Here is a 22,206-nt window from a genome sequence, read left to right on the forward strand (position 1 = left end):
TTAAGGTTTTTAAGAGTAGTAATTCAATACCAAGTTATATTGAGTAGCGGTCCAAATTATTTCAAAATTATATTTAATGGGTCGGCACTATTCCAAAATTTATATTGATATAATTCACCAAAGACCAAATCAAATAGACAAATATCATTACCGTAGTGTCTCGTTATTGCATAAGAACGTTAAACTGAACTTGTGAATAACTTTATGTATCAACGCGGCTGTACAGGTATGTGGATGTTGTTTGTTATACATTTAAACAATGCAAACAACTAGGTTCTCTGTTTATCATTATATTATTTCAAATAAAATTAGACTGCTGAATTTTATTTCAATCTTTTATTGAATGATGGAGAATAACAGCCTAGTGCAATGTATGGGGAAAGTTTGTCTGACATGGCGTAGGAATTTTTTGAGGTGAGTCGATAAACTTTTCCCATTTGTGGCACTCGTAATTTTATAAATTCTGTCTCTCATTCGTGTCACATGAAATATGAACAGAACATAACAGAACAGACAGTTTATTAGACTTATACAATAGTATATCGTCTTAATACATAATAGTATACACAAATCAATGCCACGTGTCTAAACATTATAGTTTTCAAAAGAAATAATTTCCAAGATTTCAAACAGTATTGACTATAGATCAAAAGAACTAATTAAATAAATTCATACAATCAAACCTAATATGTATGAGTAATAAATAGTATATAGATCAATTTTTAACATAGGCAGTGAGGAAAAAAAACTGCATAAAGTTAAGTCACAATGTTAATTAATGTATTTCTAATAACAAATGCCTCTTTCATATATTTACAAACATTTATAACCTCCAACCTATCAGTTGAAGTAAGCATATTATGGAACTTATATACAGATGGATTAACATAATACAAACGTTTAATGTACTTTTTTCGTAAATGAGTATAACAACGACAAATGCAAATAAAGTGGTATTCATCTTCTATATCGTTAGTATTACAACATAAGCAATAACGCTCATTGCGAGGTAAATTAATACGAGCATACCTTCCTGTCTGAATTCTTAAAGGGTGTACAGAAACCCTTAATCTAACAAAATACAATCGTAGAGTTCTAGCTACAATATCTAGATAATGCTCATAATCTAAAGTGGGTTTAAACACTCTATACATATCTAAAACTGGACTATTACCAGCAGTTACACACCATTCTTGGTTGAATGTATTTACAATTCTACTTTTAAATTCACTAATGAATGTATTATCATGTATCGCATTGGGATTATCAAACACATATGCAAAACCATAATTATTTAACAAAGTTTTCACATTTGAAACCCAGTTGGTATAACCCTTATTATTGTGATCATCAAGTGCATGATTATACATAGACTTCAGAATAATATTATTGCTATTAACAATTTTAAACCAGTACTTTATAATGCGTACATATCTATTAATATATAGAGGATATCTTCCTAGTTCGCCATATACAGCAGCATTACATGTATTAAATTTCACTTGTAACAATCGTTTACAAAATTTCAAATGGATGCGTTCTATTTCTTTGGATTTACTAAAACCCCATACTTCGGATGCATAATTAAGTATAGAACCAACAAAGGCATCAAATAATTGACAAAATATTTTAGGTTTAAGATCAAATTGCTTGCATTTATATAACAATGTGTTCATAGCCTTGAGGGCTTTTCCAACTAAATGTTGTTGGTTCAATACAAAAGTACCAGTATAGTTAATAACAGTACCTAAATAATTAAAATTATCTACAACCTCAATGTTATGGCCATTATAAGTCCATGTCTCATTTTGACGTGTTCTACCCCGCTTACGGAATACCATAATCTTTGTTTTAATTGTGTTTACTTTTAGTCCCCATGCATTGCAATATAAATTAAGGTTGTCTAAATGTTCTTGTAATTCCTCTGGTGTTTTGCCTAAAATGGCCATATCATCTGCAAAGAGTAATAAAATTAACACAATATCATCAATATTTAAACCTGAATAAACAGACGCAGTGTTATTCAGTAGGTAAAATTCCAAGTCCTCTACGAATAGAGAAAACAATATTGGGGACATTACCTCCCCTTGACGCAAGTCAACAGCATAACTGAAATAGTCTGAGTAAGAAGTACATGATTTCACACATGATTTAACATTTTCATACATATCCTTTACTATTCTAAGCAGTTTACCTTTAATACCAGATTTGTACATTTTTAACCATAGTGCATTGCGATAAATACTATCAAAACATTTCAACATATCAACGTACACAACGTATAAACGTTTATTTTCATTTAAATAGTTTTCTACAACGGACGTCAATATATATATGGCGTCAACAGTAGAACAACCTTTCCGAAATCCAAATTGGGCATCAGAAATAGTATCATAAGATTTGCAAAATGCTTCAATACGCTTATTTAATATAGTAGTAAATACTTTGGAAAAACAACTGACAAGTGTAATTCCTCGGTAATTATTAACATCATTAACAGAACCTTTTTATGTAAAGGAATTATAACACCTTCAGTCCATTTTTCAGGAAAATAACCAGACAATAAAATACCATTAAATACATCACATAAATGACTAGATAAAATATCGACACAATCAATAAAGTATTCATTTAGTATACAGTCGCTACCAGCAGCCTTATTATGTTTTAAATGCTTAATTGCCATGTGTACTTCATTAACAGATATAGGTTGATCTAATTCTGGAAATGTAGAATTATCTTCATTAAAATCATGGTTTGAACAGAAATCCTCTGCTTCATTATTATTACTATCAAAAGTATTATTACTAAGATTTTCGAAAAGATCTTTAAATTGATCCAAAGTAATATTATGATTATTTACTTTATTTTTTGTCTTGAAAAATTTCCAAAAATCTTTTGGCTTATTTCTCTTTAAATTTTCAATTTCCTTCATTTTCTGTCGATAACAACAATGTTTCCTTCTACGAATTAAATCTTTATAATACTTCTTTCGTGAACAAAGAGTAATCCTATTTACATCAGATTTGTCTATGTTATAACTACGTAAAGCCTCTTGGTATAATAGCCTTGCGTCAACACAATCGTTATCAAACCAATCAGCATTTTTCATACAACTATTATCATCAAACGATGGTTTATTACTATAACTAAACACTTTAGAAAAAAACGGATCTGCAATATCACGGATAGTCGTTGTAAACCTATCTAAAACACTATTAATTGACATTCTACTTGTATAGTCTATATTTTCAACAATATCGTTTAATACAGGCAATTTTGTAATTAATCCTGAACGAAATTGTTCACGTAGCGTATTATCCCATTTATATTTAACATCACTGAATGTCTCATAACTCGGTGAAAATTATTACAATACAATGAAAAATGTAACGGGGCATGATCGCTCCATTCAGTAAAATCACCTATAGTAAACTTAGATAACAATGAAAAATTACATTCCTTGGCCAATACATAGTCAATGACGGAAGAACCGTTATGAGAATAAAATGTATGTTTACAACTATCGCCAATTCTACCATTGACAATGCGTATACAAGAAGATTTACAAAGATCAAGCAATTTGATCCCATGACTATTGTTAACCGTATCAACTGAGGCCCTAACAGAGGTGTAGTCTGGAACATAATCAATATCATCATATACAGTGTTTACATTATCATGTACAATAAAATCACATTTATTACCAACCCTGCTATTTAAATCGCCAGCAATATATACCTTGCCAATTTCAGAAAAATATGTTATATCATTTTCTAGAATATCGAATAGATCAACATTTATAGTATTATATACAGGAGAGTCAGCTCCCCAAATATAGCTTGCATATATATACACATCTTCTTCAGTATGAAAGAAATTATGGTCTAGTTTTAGCCACATAATAGAATCATAATGGTTTCTGACAATTTGAATACCGTTTTCTAAATGCTCCTTAAAATAAACTAAAACACCACCGCTGCTTCTACAAGCGTTTCGATGTTGAAATTTTCTATAATAATGTTTTGAAATATAACCATTTAGATCAATGTTACTAGATGAGTTTGTCCATGTTTCATATAAAATACAAATATCATGTGAACTAATAATATCAATAAAATCAGAAGAACTCTTTTTACAATCAGTGAGTCCATGTACGTTCCATGATAAAACCGAAACCTCACCGCCTTCGTGACACTACGCACGTACTGCGGTTCCGTCGACGTAGAGGGTGTCGCAGGCCAGGTACGCGCGCTTCCCCTGCCGCCTCGCCTCCTTCATCTTCGGAACTAGTACTCTCCTCTTCTGAATTACATCCGGCGGAAACTGTTCGAAAACACGAAACACGGTCCCATCCAGCTGTTTCCACGATTTCCTAACCATTTCTCTGTCCTTGAAAAAAGTGAACTTGGCCACAATGTTCCTGATCTTCCCCGTCACCGGCGCGCCTGGTGACCGATGCACCCGCTCAAACCGGATGCTCTCGGCCATCTCGCGGGCGATCTTGAAGGCGTCCTATAGATGTTGGCGTAGCTTCCTCTCCGTGGCTTCCGCCGTCTCACTCCCGCTGGTGTTATCCTCGGGCACCCCACCTCTTTGTTTACATATTTTCCGACTGTTGGTTTCATTGCCACTACTATTTCTATCTTTCCTCTTCTTATTTTTCGATTTAGTCATTATATTTCATTGTGAATGTGTTCCAACCACTAAACTACATTAAATCCACCATTCAACTAATTTTATAAAGCTTTTATTCTTAATTAATTCCAAAATTATTTCCACATTCAAAATTCGAGTGTTCGCGCCTAGATCACGTGACTATTCTAGGTTAACAAAACATTTGTTTGAAAGTTATTTTCTTTTATTGTAAGATAAATTGAAAACAACAAACCAATTTATTTCAATAGTTTGACGAATTTGACAATCTGTAAAATAGATCTTTATTAACATATGTTAACGCATCTATCACAAAGCATACACTTCATTTAACGAAACATGTCCGTTTTGGTCAGAATAACAGTCATGTGAAACATTCTTTGGTCAACAGTTGTAAACAATCTTAAAACCTAGCTTTTTTCTTTATATACAATATTATATTTTTATGAGTTTTCATGCCAGACGCCTTCTTTAAAAGACGTTTTTGATGCTGCAAAGCACTTTTTACTATTTTTTGATAAAATAAAAAAAAATGCTTAGAGACAATGCCGAGTAAACATGATGATTATTGAAATTTGTTTAATTTTGGACCATGAAACAATGCAAAGAAAGGGCAAGGTATTATCAAAAATAGTTTCAACCATTATTTTCTTAAAATGGTTTGTCTTTATAAAAACAGTTGCGTTGGGCTTAAATGATTGATTTCCATGAATAATAATTAAATTAAATTGTACCCTTTTTGTAAATTTGAATAACTAGTAGTACTTGATATAACTCTGTAAGGATGTCTCAGCCTAAAGGTTGTTTTTTTTAACTAATACCAGAGAAATTTATATTACATGTAAAGACTTACTGTAAGTGCGAAATACCTCATTTTGTGTAAACTACCTTTGCCCTATAAAGGCGAAACTTGTAAAAATTAATTTCTCTGCCAATATAACTAAATTAAAGAGATATATTCCATTGTAAATCATTACACTGAGGAGATTGTTTTATCACTTCTTCTGTGATGCATAGCTTATGTTGTTGTTGTTTTTAGTTTCAAATTGTTCCAGATACGTTGTCATGGCCCTTATTGTATGTTGTTGTTTTATTTGACAGAAAAAAGGATTTGCGAAGTGGCTCCGTTATTTATTTTGTAGTGCTTTTCAATACATGAATGAAGAGTCGTTTTTCGTGATTTAAAAGTAATACAACAAGAACGCTTTTTTTAGAATAAGAGACTTCTTTTAAGCTGATATCAGTGCAAAGAAAATTTAGAAAAAAAGCTTGCTCTGTTTGAATTAAAATTTAATTTCTTACTCCTGTCTCTCAATGTACCATTAAGATGTGGTGATATCAAAATTTAGTCTTCATTCCTAAATCCGTTATTCTCATTTCATAATGTACTTCATACTTTGAACATACCAGACGTTGAATAAATATTCTTGTATCTTGTATATTCTTGTTGCGCATCCTCCTATGTACGATCATCAATTATCCATGCCAGGGGGCTGTCACTTTATTGCGTACACAAATTTAACGCTCTGATTTGATTTGGGAAGGTAATTGCCGTTAGATATATGTTATAGATTTTAACAAATCTACATGTCGACTATAACTAGCTTTAATAATCAATAACCTATTACATATCTTATTTTGACTTCTTTGAAAACATTGCGTTTTAAAGTATTTTAATTGATTGGATTAATACCGATTCATACCGTGTGTTTTTCGCATATAAATGACCACATGAATTGACAATTAAACCTGAAACCGAAAGTAGAATTTCAAAATTACGCAAATTTTATTTCGTTATATAAAACATATTTGGTTGTCTTTGACATTTAAGCTTACTGGATTTGGCTTTTTCAAAGTGTTTAAATAATACGGTTTATGGTTAGTTTTTTCCAAATGTTAATTAATTACTCGTTCTATTGCACCAAATATAAACGATGCAAAGGTAAAGATTCATGTTTGAGGTTTGAGATAAAAAAAATAAAAAAATAACTGTAGGTTGGAAGCTATTCAATGCTTTATATAACATACACCCTGATGTTTCGCAATCGAAAGTAGAATTTGCAGTGATTTAGAGGGGATTTCCATAGCTGTTTCACCGAACGCAAGGGTTTTTTATTAAGAAAATAAAACTTCTGAAATATTAAACTCGGCTGGCTAAATAAGAATGCATATATAATCGTCATATTTTGTTTGTATTAAGGTGGTAAACATTATAAGATCCTATATACCCACTAAATTGTCCGTTCTTTTCACTTTATAGCTTAATCATGTTGAATTTAAATCTACACAGACAGTTTATGTTTGAGATTTAAGATATCAATTTTAACTGTCGGTTAAAAGCAATTAAATGTTTTATATAACCTACACCCTGATATTTCAAAATCGATTTGCAATGATTTAGAAAAGATTTCCATCGCTGTCACAACCAACGTATCGGGTTACTTATTATGAAAATATAATGAATAAAAATTACGTTTTGAAATATTGAACTCGGCTGGCTTTATACGTAAGCAAACGTACCCGTCTCATATATTCTTTTGTATTAATTGGCAATCAGTGTAAGATACTATGGATCCACTATATTTTCAATTCTTGTCACTTTAAAGCAGCTTAAACATGTTTGAATATACGACATATAATTGTCTCAAACTACGTTAGGAATCTAGTGTCTTTTTCGGTTTCTGGGTGAGGCGGTAAAAGTACCACACTGCTTTTGGATCTTAGCTTGTTTTCGGTTCCCGACTAGGCCGGTAAACGTTTGATACAAAGTTGTGAGCCTGTCTTCCTCTCGGTTCCCAGACGAGGATGTACACGTCCTAAAATACGTTAGGAGTCTATTTTCTCAGTTCTCTTGTGTGGCTATGAACGTCCCCTACCACGTCTAGGGCCAAACTTTACCTCGGTTTCCGGGTGAGGCGATGCACGTTCCATTACACGGTTGGAGTGCTAGTATATCTTTTTCCCGGTTCAAAGACGAGGCTGTGCATGTTTTGGGTTAACTGGGTTGTCCTTCTGTTCAATAACATCAATCCTCCCTGCAAAAAGGACTGTCATTTTTTTGCGTATATCAGTTTTACGCTCCAATTTGCATTTAATAATTTAACCGAAAGTAATTGCCGCTATATACTATAAATATAAATATATGTGTTAGTTTTAAAGCTGCACTCTCATAGATATTCTGTTTTTACAACTTTTTTTTTTATTTTTTTTTGTTTGTCTTTGAAAGAGCAATATTTTGCGTAAATATCTACAAATCATGATAAAAGATTGCTGATAAAAGATCAGTTCGCAGATTTTCATATTTCCGTTCGAAAATTAATGTTTTATGGACTTACGGTTTAAGAAAAATGCATAAAACATCAATTTTTGAACTTTAATATAAAAATCTGCGATCTATTTTTTTTATATAACTGATTTTTATGCATTTCCGCAAAAATTGGCTCATTCCAAGACAAAAAATAACAAAGTTGTCAAAACGTTCAATCTGTGAGAGTGCAGCTTTAAACATATGTATGTATATATATTGACTTTTATATCTGTTTTAACGATTATTTGCCAATTAAATATCTTAAATATACCTTTTTAAAAAAACATCGGGCTTTATCTTCTTTAAGGTATTTCAATTGATGGGATTAATACCATGTGGTTATTTTCATATGTATGATCGCATGAGTCAACAATAAAAATGAAACCGAAAGTAGGTTTTCCAAACATACCTGTTACATGGGGATTTCCGCAGATTTCATTTCGCCAACTAAAACATATTTGGTTGTGTTTATCATTTTAGCTCACTCCAGGTTTTGATTAAGGGTAGCTTTACTTGGTATTACATTCAAATTTCATATTATTTTAAAGATGCATGTTTCACACTGTTGATTCTTTGTCTTGCATTTATTTGGGTGTGTTATTTATTTATATGTTTCAATGTTGTTGTTTTAATTATGAAATCAGTATTCGTTCTTTTGCACCAAATATAAACAACGAATGAGTAAAAGTTGGAGATTTTAGATGTAAATCGCATTGTTTGTTTGGATACTATGAAATGTTTTATTGACGCTACACCCTGAAATTATAAAATCTAGAATCTGCATTAATATAAGATAATTCCAAAAGTCACAACCAACGCATAGGTTTACTTATTAAAAAAAATGAATTTGTTTTTAAGAACTGAACTCGGCTGGCTTTATTAGATTTCCTATGTATTTTAAGAAAATTAACACCACTGAGGGTCATATGACATATGTAGGAACCGGCCGGTCAGCCACCAAAAATGTATATCAACGGAGGCATTAGCCGATGTCGATTCACCGTCGGGGGCTTACTGGCTGGTCTTATAATGCCAAATGACCAGAAGTGTTGTGTATATATTTCTTATATTTTACAAACCATTAAACAGATTTGTTACACACATATGGCAAAACATACGATATTGATTGATTGACCGATTGATTGATTAAATGTTTGATTGATTGATAGATTGATTGATTAATTGATTTGGCATAATATTGACACATTATCGTGTACAACTGTGCATAATACTGATACCCTATTTTTTACAACTGTACATAATACAAAACCATACTTGCATAATACCCTCACAATATCGTAAAAATGTACATTTTATTATTTTTGTATCATAAACAACTGTGCATAATATTGATACCAAATCATAAACAATTGTTCATAGTAGTGATACTATATCGTATACATCTGTATAGATATATCAACAGCATCTCGTATAAACCTGTTCATAACATTGAACGATACCGTCAAACAGGGAAAGATAATTGTGTATATACATCATCATACTTGTAAGGCTCTTGTCCAGTAATGAATATATGTTATTAGCAGGCCTTAAAGCTGCACTCTCACAGATTTACCATTTTAACAACTTTTTTTATTTTTTGTCTTGGAAAAAGCAATTTTTTGGGTAAATATCTTCAAACTAATGATATAAGATTGCTGACAAAACAACAGATCGTAGATTTTCATATTTCCATTTCAAAATTAATGTTTTATGGCCAAAACCGTTACCTATAGTAAAAGAAAAATGCATAAAACATCATTTTTTGAACTGAAATATAAACATCTACGATCCAAGTTATTGTCAGCAGTCTTATTTAACTGGTTTCAATGGATTTTCGAACAATTTGGCTCGTTCCAAGACAAAAAATAAAAAAGTTGTCAAACGTTCACTTTGTGAGAGTGCAGCTTTAATGGTAAGGTTGTTCTGTTGCAATGAACTGATGCTATAAGTTGGCCTTACTGGTGAGGTTATTTTGTTGCAATGGACTCATGCTATAAGTTGGCCTTACTGGTGAGGTTGTTTAGTTGCAATGGACTGATGCTATAAGTTGGCCTTACTTGTGAGGTTGTTTTGTTGCAATGGACTGATGCTATAAGTTGGCCTTACTTGTAAGGTTGTTTTGTTGCAATGGACTGATGCTATAAGTTGGCCTTACTTGTGAGTGTGTTGTTGCAATGGACTGATGCTATAAGTTGGCCTTACGTGTAAGGTTGTTTTGCTGCAATGGACTGATGCTTTAAGTTGGCCTTACTGGTGAGGTTGTTTTGTTGCAATGGACTGATGCTATAAGTTGGCCTTACTTGTGAGGTTGTTTTGTTGCAATGGACTGATGCTATAAGTTGGCCTTACTTGTGAGTGTGTTGTTGCAATGTATTGATGCTATAAATTGGCCTTACTTAAAAAGTTGTTTTGTTGCAATTGACTGATGCTATAAGTTGACCTTACTTGTGAGGTTGTTTTGTTGCAATGGACTGATGCTATAAGTTGGCCTTACTTGTGAGGTTGTTTTGTTGCAATGGACTGATGCTATAAGTTGGCCTTACTTGTGAGGTTGTTTTGTTGCAATGGACTGATGCTATAATTTGGCCTTACTTGTGAGGTTGTTTTGTTGCAATGGACTGATGCTATAAGTTGGCCTTACTTGTGAGGTTGTTTTGCTGCAATGGACTGATGCGATAAGTTGGCCTTACTTGTGAGGTTGTTTTGCTGCAATGGACTGATGCTATAAGTTGGCCTTACTTGTGAGGTTGTTTTGCTGCAATGGACTGATGCTATAAGTTGGCCTTACTTGTGAGGTTGTTTTGTTGCAATGGACTGATGCTATAAGTTGGCCTTACTTGTGAGGTTGTTTTGCTGCAATGGACTGATGCTATAAGTTGGCCTTACTTGTGAGGTTGTTTTGTTGCAATGGACTGATTCTATTAGTTGGCCTTACTTGTGAGGTTGATTTGTTGCAATGGACTGATGCTATAAGTTGGCCTTACTTGTGAGGTTGTTTTGTTGCAATGGACTGATGCGATAAGTTGGCCTTACTTGTGAGGTTGATTTGCTGCAATGAACTAATGCTATAATTTGGCCTAACTTGTGAGGTTGTTTTGTTGCAATGGACTGATGCTATCAGTTTGTCTTACTTGTGAGGTCGTTTTGTTGCAATGGACTGATGCTATAAGTTGGACTTTATGTAAGGTTGTTTTGTTGCAATGGACTGATGCTATAAGTTGGCCTTACTTGTAAGGCTGTTTTGTTGCAATGGACTGATGCTATAAGTTGGCCTATCTTGTAACTTAAAGGTTATTTTGTTGCAATGGACTGATGCTTTAAGTTGGCCTTACTGGTAAGGTTGTTTTGGTGCAATGGAATGATTTTATAAGTTGGCCTTACTTGTGAGGTTGATTTGTTGCAATGGACTGATGCTATAAGTTGGCCTTACTTGTGAGGTTGTTTTGTTGCAATGGACTGATGCTATAAGTTGGCTTTATTTGTAAGGTTGTTTTGTTGCAATGGACTGATGCTATAAGTTGGCCTTACTTGTAAGGCTGTTTTGTTGCAATGGACTGATGCTTTAAGTAGGCCTATCTTGTAACTTAAGGTTTTTTTGTTGCAATGGACTGATGCTATAAGTTGGCCTTACTGGTAAGGTTGTTTTGTTGCAATGGACTGATTCTATAAGTTGGCCTTACTTGTGGGGTTGATTTGTTGCAATGGACTGATGCTATAAGTTGGCCTTATTTGTGAGGTTGTTTTGTTGCAATGGACTGATGCGATAAGTTGGTCTTACTTGTGAGGTTGTTTTGTTGCAATGGACTGATGCTATAAGTTGGCCTTACTTGTGAGGTTGTTTTGTTGCAATGGACTGATGCTATAAGTTGGCCTTACTTGTGAGGTTGTTTTGTTGCAATGGACTGATGCTATAAGTTGGCCTTACTTGTGAGGTTGTTTTGTTGCAATGGACTGATGCTATAAGTTGACCTTACTTGTGAGGTTGTTTTGTTGCAATGGACTGATGCTATTGTTGGCCTTACTTGTGAGTGTTGTTGCAATATATTGATGCTTTAAGTTGGCCTTACTTGAAAGGTTGTTTAATTGCAATGGGCTGATGCTATAAGTTGGCCTTACTTGTGAGGTTGTTTTGTTGCAATATACTGATGCTATAAGTTGACCTTACTTGTGAGGTTGTTTTGTTGCAATGGACTGATGCTATAAGTTGGCCTTACTTGTGAGGTTGTTTTGTTGCAATTGACTGATGCTATAAGTTGGCCTTACTTGTGAGGTTGTTTTGTTGCAATGGGCTGATGCTATAAGTTGGCCTTACTTGTGAGGTTGTTTTGTTGCAATGGACTCATGCTATAAGTTGGCCTTACTGGTAAGGTTGTTTTGTTGCAATGGACTGATTCTATTAGTTGGCCTTACTTGTGAGGTTGATTTGTTGCAATGGACTGATGCTATAAGTTGGCCTTACTGGTGAGGTTGTTTTGTTGCAATGGACTGATGCGATAAGTTGGCCTTACTTGTGAGGTCGTTTTGTTGCAATGGACTGATTCTATAAGTTGGCCTTACTTGTGAGGTTGATTTGTTGCAATGGACTGATGCTATAAGTTGGCCTTACTTGCGAGGTTGATTTGTTGCAATGGACTGATGCTATAAGTTGGCCTTACTTGTGAGGTTGATTTGTTGCAATGGACTGATGCTTTAATTTGGCCTTACTTGTGAGGTTGTTTTGCTGCAATGGACTGATGCGATAAGTTGGCCTTACTTGTGAGGTTGTTTTGATGCAATGGACTGATGCTATAAGTTGGTCTTACTTGTGAGGTTGTTTTGTTGCAATGGACTGATGCTATAAGTTGGCCTTACTTGTGAGGTTGTTTTGTTACAATGGACTGATGCGATAAGTTGGCCTTACTTGTGAGTGTGTTGTTGCAATGTATTGATGCTTTGAGTTGGCCTTACTTGAAAGGTTGCTTTGTTGCAATTGACTGATGCTATAAGTTGACCTTACTTGTGAGGTTGTTTTGTTGCAATGGACTGATTCTATAAGTTGGCCTTACTTGTGAGGTTGATTTGTTGCAATTGACTGATGCTATAAGTTGACCTTACTTGTGAGGTTGTTTTGTTGCAATGGACTGATGCTATAAGTTGACCTTACTTGTGAGGTTGTTTTGTTGCAATGTACTGATGCGATAAGTTGGCCTTACTTGTGAGGTTGTTTTGTTGCAATGTATTGATGCTTTAAGTTGGCCTTATTTGTAAGGTTGTTTTGTTGCAATGGACTGATGCTATAAGTTGACCTTACTTGTGAGGTTGTTTTGTTGCAATGGACTGATGCTATAAGTTGGCCTTACTTTTGAGGTTGTTTTGTTGAAATGGACTGATGCGATAAGTTGGCCTTACTTGTGAGTGTGTTGCTGCAATGTATTGATGCTTTAAGTTGGCCTTATTTGTAAGGTTGTTTTGTTGCAATGGACTGATGCTATAAGTTGACCTTACTTGTAAGGTTGTTTTGTTGCAATGGACTGATGCTATAAGTTGGCCTTACTTGTGAGGTTGTTTTGTTGCAATGGACTGATGCTATAAGTTGGCCTTACTTGTAATGTTGTTTTGTTGCAATGGACTGATTCTATAAGTTGGCCTTACTTGTGAGGTTGATTTGTTGCAATGGACTGATTCTATAATTTGGCCTTACTGGTGAGGTTGTTTTGCTGCAATGGACTGATGCTATAATTTGGCCTTACTTGTGTGGTTGTTTTGTTGCAATGGCCTGATGCTATAAGTTGGCCTTACTTGTGAAGTCGTTTTGTTGCAATGGATTGATGCTATAAGTTGGCCTTATTTGTAAGGTTGTTTTGTTGCAATGGACTGATGCTATAAGTTGGCCTTACTTGTAAGGCTGTTTTGTTGCAATGGACTGATGCTTTAAGTTGGCCTATCTTGTAACTTAAAGGTTGTTTTGTTGCAATGGACTGATGCTATAAGTTGGCCTTACTGGTATGGTTGTTTTGTTGCAATGGACTGATTCTATAAGTTGGCCTTACTTGTGAGGTTGATTTGTTGCAATGGGCTGATGCTATAAGTTGGCCTTACTTGTGAGGTTGTTTTGTTGCAATGGACTGATGCTATAAGTTGACCTTACTTGTGAGGTTGTTTTGTTGCAATGGACTGATGCTATAAGTTGGCCTTACTTGTGAGGTTGTTTTGTTGCAATGGACTGATGCTATAAGTTGACTTTACTTGTGAGGTTGTTTTGTTGCAATGGGCTGATGCTATAAGTTGGCCTTACTTGTGAGGTTGTTTTGTTGCAATGGACTGATGCTATAAGTTGGCCTAACTTGGGATTTTGTTTTGTTGCAATGGACTGATGCTATAAGTTGACCTTACTTGTGAGGTTGTTTTGCTGCAATGGGCTGATGCTATAAGTTGACCTTACTTGTGAGGTTGTTTTGTTGCAATGGACTGATGCTATAAGTTGGCCTTACTTGTGAGGTTGTTTTGTTGCAATGGACTGATGCTATAAGTTGACCTTACTTGTGAGGTTGTTTTGTTGCAATGGACTGGTGCTATAAGTTGACCTTACTTGTGAGGTTGTTTTGTTGCAATGGACTGATGCTATAAGTTGGCCTTACTGGTGAGATTGTTTTGTTGCAATGGACTGATGCTATAAGTTGACCTTACTTGTGAGGTTGTTTTGTTGCAATGGACTGATGCTATAAGTTGGCCATACTTGTGAGGTTGTTTTGTTGCAATGGACTGATGCTATAAGTTGGCCTTACTTGTGTGAGGTTGTTTTGTTTCAATGGACTGATGGTATAATTTGGCTTTACTTGTGAGGTTGTTTTGTTGCATTGGACTGATGCTATAAGTTGGCCTTACTTGTGAGGTTGTTTTGTTGCAATGGACTGATGCTATAAGTTGGCCTTATTTGTAAGGTTGTTTTGTTGCAATGGACTGATGCTATAAGTTGGCCTTTCTTGTAAGGTTGTTTTGTTGCAATGGACTGATGCTATAAGTTGGCTTTACATGTAAGGTTGTTTTGCTGATATGAACTGATGCTATATGTTGGCCTTACTTGTGAGGTTGTTTTGTTACAATGGACTGATGCTATAATTTGGCCTTACTTGTGATTTTGTTTTGTTGCAATGGACTGATGCTATAAGTTGGCCTTACGTATGATATTGTTTTGTTGCAATGGATTGATGCTATAATTTGGCCTAACTTGTGATTTTGTTTTGTTGCAATGGACTGATGCTATAAGTTGGCCTTACTGGTATGGTTGTTTTGTTGCAATGGACTGATGCGATAAGTTGGCCTTACTTGTGAGGTTGTTTTGTTGCAATGGACTGATGCTATAAGTTGACCTTACTTGTGAGGTTGTTTTGTTGCAATGGACTGATGCTATAAGTTGGCCTTACTGGTGAGATTGTTTTGTTGCAATGGACTGATGCTATAAGTTGACCTTACTTGTGAGGTTGTTTTGTTGCAATGGACTGATGCTATAAGTTGGCCTAACTTGTGAGGTTGTTTTGTTGCAATGGACTGATGCTATAAGTTGGCCTTACTTGTGTGAGGTTGTTTTGTTTCAATGGACTGATGGTATAATTTGGCTTTACTTGTGAGGTTGTTTTGTTGCATTGGACTGATGCTATAAGTTGGCCTTACTTGTGAGGTTGTTTTGTTGCAATGAACTGATGCTATAAGTTGGCCTTATTTGTAAGGTTGTTTTGTTGCAATGGACTGATGCTATAAGTTGGCCTTTCTTGTGAGGTTGTTTTGTTGCAATGGACTGATGCTATAAGTTGGCTTTACATGTAAGGCTGTTTTGCTGCTATGAACTGATGCTATAAGTTGGCCTTACTTGTGAGGTTGTTTTGTTACAATGGACTGATGCTATTAGCTTGCCCTACTTGTGTGAGGTTGTTTTGTTCCAATGGACTGATGCTATAATTTGGCCATACTTGTGATTTTGTTTTGTTGCATTGGACTGATGCTATAAGTTGGCCTTACTTATGAGATTGTTTTGTTGCAATGGATTGATGCTATAATTTGGCCTTACTTGTGATTTTGTTTTGTTGCAATGGACTGATGCTATAAGTTGGCCTTACTTGTGAGGTTGTTTTGATGCAATGGACTGATGCTATAATTTGGCCTTACTTGTGAGGTTGTTGTATTAGAATGAAATTTGTTGACATTATTAAGTATGTTAGATAAAGGTGTATTGTTCGTTGCACTGAAAGCGGTATAAGCGTATGATTCGCATTTCAATCGGTTGTAATCACATCTAACCAGAAGGTTAAACTTTTCTGGTAAGAAAACGTTACCAGTCATTTGATAGGTGTTATCTTAAAATATATTCTTATTGTGTGTAAAAAAGTCAAATAAATATGACATATCGCTGTATTATGTTTTATAGTGCAATCAAATCCAATTAATGTATATTTGCTGTTTTATTTTCAGGGTCAAGGTCAAATATACTCCCTTGAGTGTGACTGTCCCCAGTAAGGACCAAAGGCAACTTATTAAGGTGAGGTAGGTGCAGCTGGTGAGTTTTTCATAATACATGTAAATATCTGTGAACTAGTAGTCCCAAATGACGTCCATGTTATATTCCATTAGTATAAATTAGTAAGTAAGTATCGTTTGTATGACACACAAAATAAGGGACTTCATGAGACAAATTGATTTACATTCAACTTAAATAAATGCATTTGCTTATAATTAAACTATTGATTTTCTTGTTTTAAAATCACTCTACGATAAAGTATCTGTTGGATTGTGTTCATTAGTATAACGTTTCTGCAAACTATAACGAAAACAAATCATGATCATTTTTAATGTTGATTGAACATATTTACAAAAGAAGAATTTGAAAGTAAAAAAAGACTTTACATGAAATGAAAGGTAAACGTTTAAAGCACAATGGTAACGCATGTCTGGCGTGAGTTATAAAACTCTAATGATATCTAAAACACGTAGTTATAAAGATGCTTGAAATTGGGAAAATGATGATGATTAAAATATAAATTATCATTGTTAACTCAAAGTTCTTAGAGATCTTTGGATTGATATGACGTCTTTGATAATACTGAATGGCATGTGGAATCGCTCTTCTTATAAAACTGTACCACTACTTAAGAGACAAAAACAAAAACAATTAAAATTAAAAATAGCATGTCATTTTATAAACAATGGATGCAGTAGATTTAATATGCTTGTAGTATTGATGTTTTTTGTTCATTAATCATCATATATGGCTCTCAGTGATTTCCATATTAACCATTGATTTTACAAAAAAGTTGTTTCAGTTAGATTTGAGACTTAACTGTATTTACAATGTACACCTGTATACGCTGCTGTTATTACAATAATGTACGTATTAAATGTCTCGATTGGGATTTGTACCAAAATGACAATATAATTAAGCAAATTATTGTGTATTTAAGGATATCAAATATGATAAGAAATACATTCAGAACAATGGGTTAATTTAATGCGTATAACCGATATTGTAACCTGAACTCATTATTGTAATAACAAATATATGTCTCCTAGACTGACATTGTGATTGCTCATAATGATATTCATTATTATTTAGCAAATTTTTCGAAATGTGCAAAGAAATCCACATATTCCTATATGTTTTGAAAAGTAAAAAAACGGAAATCGTTAATCTACTACGGTTTGCGTACATGTTTATTGAATGGGAAACACAGGTATGACATACTTCAAAAAAAGTTGTTTAGCCAGTGCGATGCCGAATAGCTTGTTTCGTTTTGTGTTTATATAAACCGCTATCAAGCCGAAGGAAAACAGGTATTCATAGGTCCAAGATCTAACTTAAACTCACGTAAATACCCAACAATATGCGATCGACAATTTCTTAGAGTTATCGACAAGGAAGTCTGATATTAAAACATCAAGTATTTGAAGAAAAAAAAACGTATACTCCTCTGAGATTTAAACACATAAAAAACGTAAATATATATAATAATACTTACCTGATGAAGGTCGCGCGTTTCTAGCCATCGGTTTCATTATAGTGGCAAGATTGCGACTCTCATCTTCATTACATTGGCAGGCATTTGACATTCGGTTCCATAACAATTGCAGGTTTGTGGCTCTCAGCTCCATTACATTGGCAGGCATTTGACATTCGGCTCCATTACATTGACACGTTTGACAAAATTCAAAATAATTTGTCCGGTTCATATTACATTTTAGGCTACTTTTGAATACTAATATGATTCCTGTAATCAAGCAACTGTGTTTAAAACTGATAATGTTATTAAACAATTATATTTCATCTCTTCCACTGCAGGTAAGATCAATCATTTAACCTGAAGCTACATTCTTAAAGTCTGTCAAAGGACGATAGAGGCCTCCGGTATTTATCTGTTTGAATCTACTATTTTAATAATGCTAGTCAATGGCATCTAGACCAACGGATGTGATAACAATTATATCTGATTCAGAAGGCGTGCTCAGAACAATGCGTGTTATTGTATAACAGCGAAATATTTTTTTGAGAGACAAGTATGAATTAAAACGATTTTCGGACTATCTAAAATATGTTAACTTAAGGATTAATCAAGATAAAATTTAAAGGAATGGGATACTGGACATATAGAATATCGTCATTGTTAAATATAAGGACATTTGAAATAGATACATGATTATTGAATGAAAACAGTTTAATAGATTACAAAGAGCGCTGGCGTTACACACAATATTTCTTTTGTTTAGCTGTCGGGTCACCTACATATATAATAAAGACTTTAAGATGTTTGATATTGATATAAATAAATTTAAGACTGTTAAAACAATGTCCGTTGATGTCATCAATAAAGGTATGCTCAGATAAAAGGATAGACACTAGGACTTATCGTCGAAGCTATTGTACCCTTTGTATTTGATAATAAATGGCTAGTCAATGTTTGCAGCTTAGAACAAACGCAATCCTTTTATCACAGTAATTGGATACAATTTTTATACTTCACACTGTTTAAAATCGCATTATAAGGAACCCCGCACATGTATTTAACATACTGATCGTCTGTCTGCCTGGGTGTCTGTTCGTCTTTAAGTTAGTCGTGCCGGTAAACAAGAGTGTCATCATTCGATGGGTGAAAGTCATTCGTCGTTTTCAATGCGTATGCTCGATTATATATATATTATATATATACGTTACCAATTTGTTTTCGGAAAACAACCGGAGCTAGGAACCTATAAATGATCGCGCACTTAACAGCTTTACTTTCGCAGGAGAACAGGACAATGGCTGTGTCAAAACTCTAGGTAAAACTTCTGAAAACAATCTTTAAATAATAATTATATTAATAATAATTTACTAATAATTAAAATAGGTTATCATTCTGTTATATGCTTTCAATAATTTAAACTCATTTTATTTTTATTTAATTTAATTTGCTATATTTATTACTTAACCTGTATATCTTAACGTATTATCCACAGGCATCTGGATCATTGTTTGTCATTTAAATGTTGTTTATAACCATTTTGGGTACATACAATGAGATAAACAACATATCTGAAGATATTAAGTGTCTTTGATATACAAAAAAGAAACAAGGTATGTAACTCAAACTTACCCCAGTTCACGGTAAGGTCCAGGTTTATGTAAATTTCTCAACCAACATATAAACAATCTATTTCTAAATAAGTGACACGGAAAGAAGAGTCAATTACCTTTAAAATGGTGTGCGATATGTTGGTATAACTATATTGTCTTTAGACAAACAAGTATAATTCAATGTCCAATTCTCGTGTTTTTCTTTAGTCGGAAAGAGTACAGCAAATTCAAATCTTCAATTTTCTCCGTGTAAACAGTACGAATCACAGTCCTATTGAAGTTATTTTATGCTCCAATGTACAGATAAATTGGTTGATTGTATTATATATATCTACTTAGGGCATTAAGGAGACCGTATATATTTTACGGCATTAAGGAGACAATTTGTATATTTTTCGTTTTATACTTTATTTTGCTTTTTTGTTAATAATTTAGTATTGAAATGATCATTTATTATGTGTACAAGATTTAGGCTTCTTAAATTAATTAACAAAAAATATACGTAATTTGCGGTCTCCTTAATAATTTGTAAGTATGTTGCAGGTTTTAAGGGGACAGGTATATATGTCGAAGGGTTTATGGAGACCAGTGTATATATTATATTATTTTTGAGGCATTAAGGGGACCATACATATTTTATGGCATTAGGGGGACACATTATATATATCTTACTTTTGACAGTGAAGGCTCCCGTAACCTTAAGAGACAACTTGGTAATAGTATTTTTTTTATAATTGTGTGTAATAAATCCACAAACAATGACCAGTCGAAACGGGAGGACTGCAAATTTCAGGATATTCATCGGAAATCTTTTACAGACCATCTTATTCATTAAATGCAAGTCAGCTTCAGTCACTTGGTCTGTGTACTGTTTGATAAACAAAATATATAATGGCCAGGGGCGGATCCAGGAATTGTCGTTAGAAGGGGGCGTTACTTATGGGCGTTCGCATGAGGATTGAGGGTTACTCAATCAAGAAATTTTTAACAATTTGTAGTCGGAAATGATGCATTATGTGCGTATTTATTATTTTCTTCTCATATATTGACACAAAAAGTAAACTTGGACGATTTTAAAGGGAGCGCACGCCAACTGCACCCCCTTCTCAATCCGCTAGTGAATGGTGACTTAATAGTTGATATATTATGGTTAAATAGAACTTTCAGTTGAATTATATAGAAACTGTAAATGCTAAATACCAGTTCTGTGCTTGTAAAAACAATAAAAGTTTCGTCTGCACACGAATGTGTCTGTTAACGCTTGAACAGTTAGCTCATGATTAAAGAACATTGTTCATTGGGTTCATTGTGACCCATGGATATAAATGATTTCAAAGTTGGAGTCAAATTTCGGCATAGTGATAAACATTATATAGAGAGAAAAAACTTCCTAAAGTAATCTATTGTCATTAAAAACGATAGGGGTCATCTACTTGTCAATGTCAACAAATTACCAAGTTTGAGGACACTATGCCTGACCATTCATCAGTTATTGATTGGACGTGTTTTTGTATACAGACAGAAATGGTTATTTGAAAGTAACAAAGGGCCATAACTTTACTATACATAACTATATAGATTTTGACGGCATTTGACATGCATCATTCCCATTCTTGTATATTACCTAATGGAAAGTGATATATGACCCACAAGTATTAAGATAAGGCTCCTGGTGGAAATTTTCCTTAAAAAATAGCTAGTATTAAGTTCCAAACGGCCATAGATGTGCTTTACATTAGTGGAATGTAAAAGCTCTTAACACATCATTGCCCTTATCAAATATACATTCATTCAAAGTTTCAACAAATATTTACAATCAAGTACCAAAATATGGCTCGGGACAGAAAAAAAAGTGTTACAGATGGACAAACAGGTGAAAGGAGGGGCGGGCAAACAACACTGAAAGAATATCCATCTGCCTTTGGTGAGGATTAAAGAACTGATATAAACATACATTGTATTGTTAAAAATTTGCACTAATGTAAATTTAATCTCAATGCCTCGGCAGGATATGGTAAAGGTCAGCCAATGCAAAGATATGCATGATAGTCCTCAATGCAATTAAGATTATTAAGCTTATATATGGATTAAAAACCTGCACTGCTGTGTATGTAACTTACACCTTATTTCCCTGTGCAGGACCCAGACAATGGACGTAGGTCAGCCAGTGCAAAAATTTGCTAGATAGGCCCTAATGGCAATTTAATGATAATCAAGCTTATACTTGATTGAGATACCTTAATTGCTTTGTATATTAAGTTACACCTTATTTACCCTTGCAGGATCCTGGCGGAGGGTATTGGCCCCGCACACAAGGAGGAATGTAGATCAGCCAGTACCAAGATCTGTACGAAAGTTCTCAAAGGCATGGACTTCCAGCTTGGTTTATCCAAGGTCTTCCGCAAGGTACAAAACTATTTCATCAAGGGGACCAGAGGGGTCTTATAAGTATCATTAGACATGCCTCAGTGATTCCATTGAGTCTGTAAGCTCATTTTTTTAATTGTCCAATTAAATGGCTCAGATATTTATTATTTCAAACACCGTTTACTATCTTTCTTTATACTAAAATGATGTATGGTGTGACGGAAATTGATTCATGTTCAATACATTTCTTAATAAATTATGTGCCCTCAATGATTCAGAATTATCTACATGTCAGATT

General features: G+C 34.0%; 1 protein-coding gene and 1 long non-coding RNA gene across 2 annotated transcripts in view; one reads left to right on the forward strand and one right to left on the reverse strand.

Annotated features, from left to right (window-relative positions):
- The window catches only part of LOC128219804 (myosin-VIIa-like), a 58,752-nt gene that overhangs the window by 719 nt on the left and 35,827 nt on the right, over positions 1 to 22,206 (forward strand). Inside the window, exons 2-3 of the mRNA XM_052927843.1 lie at positions 16,409 to 16,480; positions 21,824 to 21,947. Coding sequence (XP_052783803.1) covers positions 16,409 to 16,480; positions 21,824 to 21,947 — 196 coding nt within the window. The remainder of the gene's footprint in view (positions 1 to 16,408; positions 16,481 to 21,823; positions 21,948 to 22,206) is intronic.
- Positions 4,266 to 18,277, reverse strand: LOC128219808 (uncharacterized). The gene is made up of 3 exons (XR_008258670.1): positions 17,950 to 18,277; positions 8,373 to 8,410; positions 4,266 to 7,691 (listed from the first exon to the last, which is right to left on the reverse strand). It is a non-coding gene; the product is annotated as an uncharacterized LOC128219808 (long non-coding RNA).

The sequence above is a fragment of the Mya arenaria genome, chromosome 15 (assembly GCF_026914265.1).
Source record: "Mya arenaria isolate MELC-2E11 chromosome 15, ASM2691426v1".
In the NCBI taxonomy this organism is placed as follows: Eukaryota; Metazoa; Mollusca; class Bivalvia; order Myida; family Myidae; genus Mya; species Mya arenaria.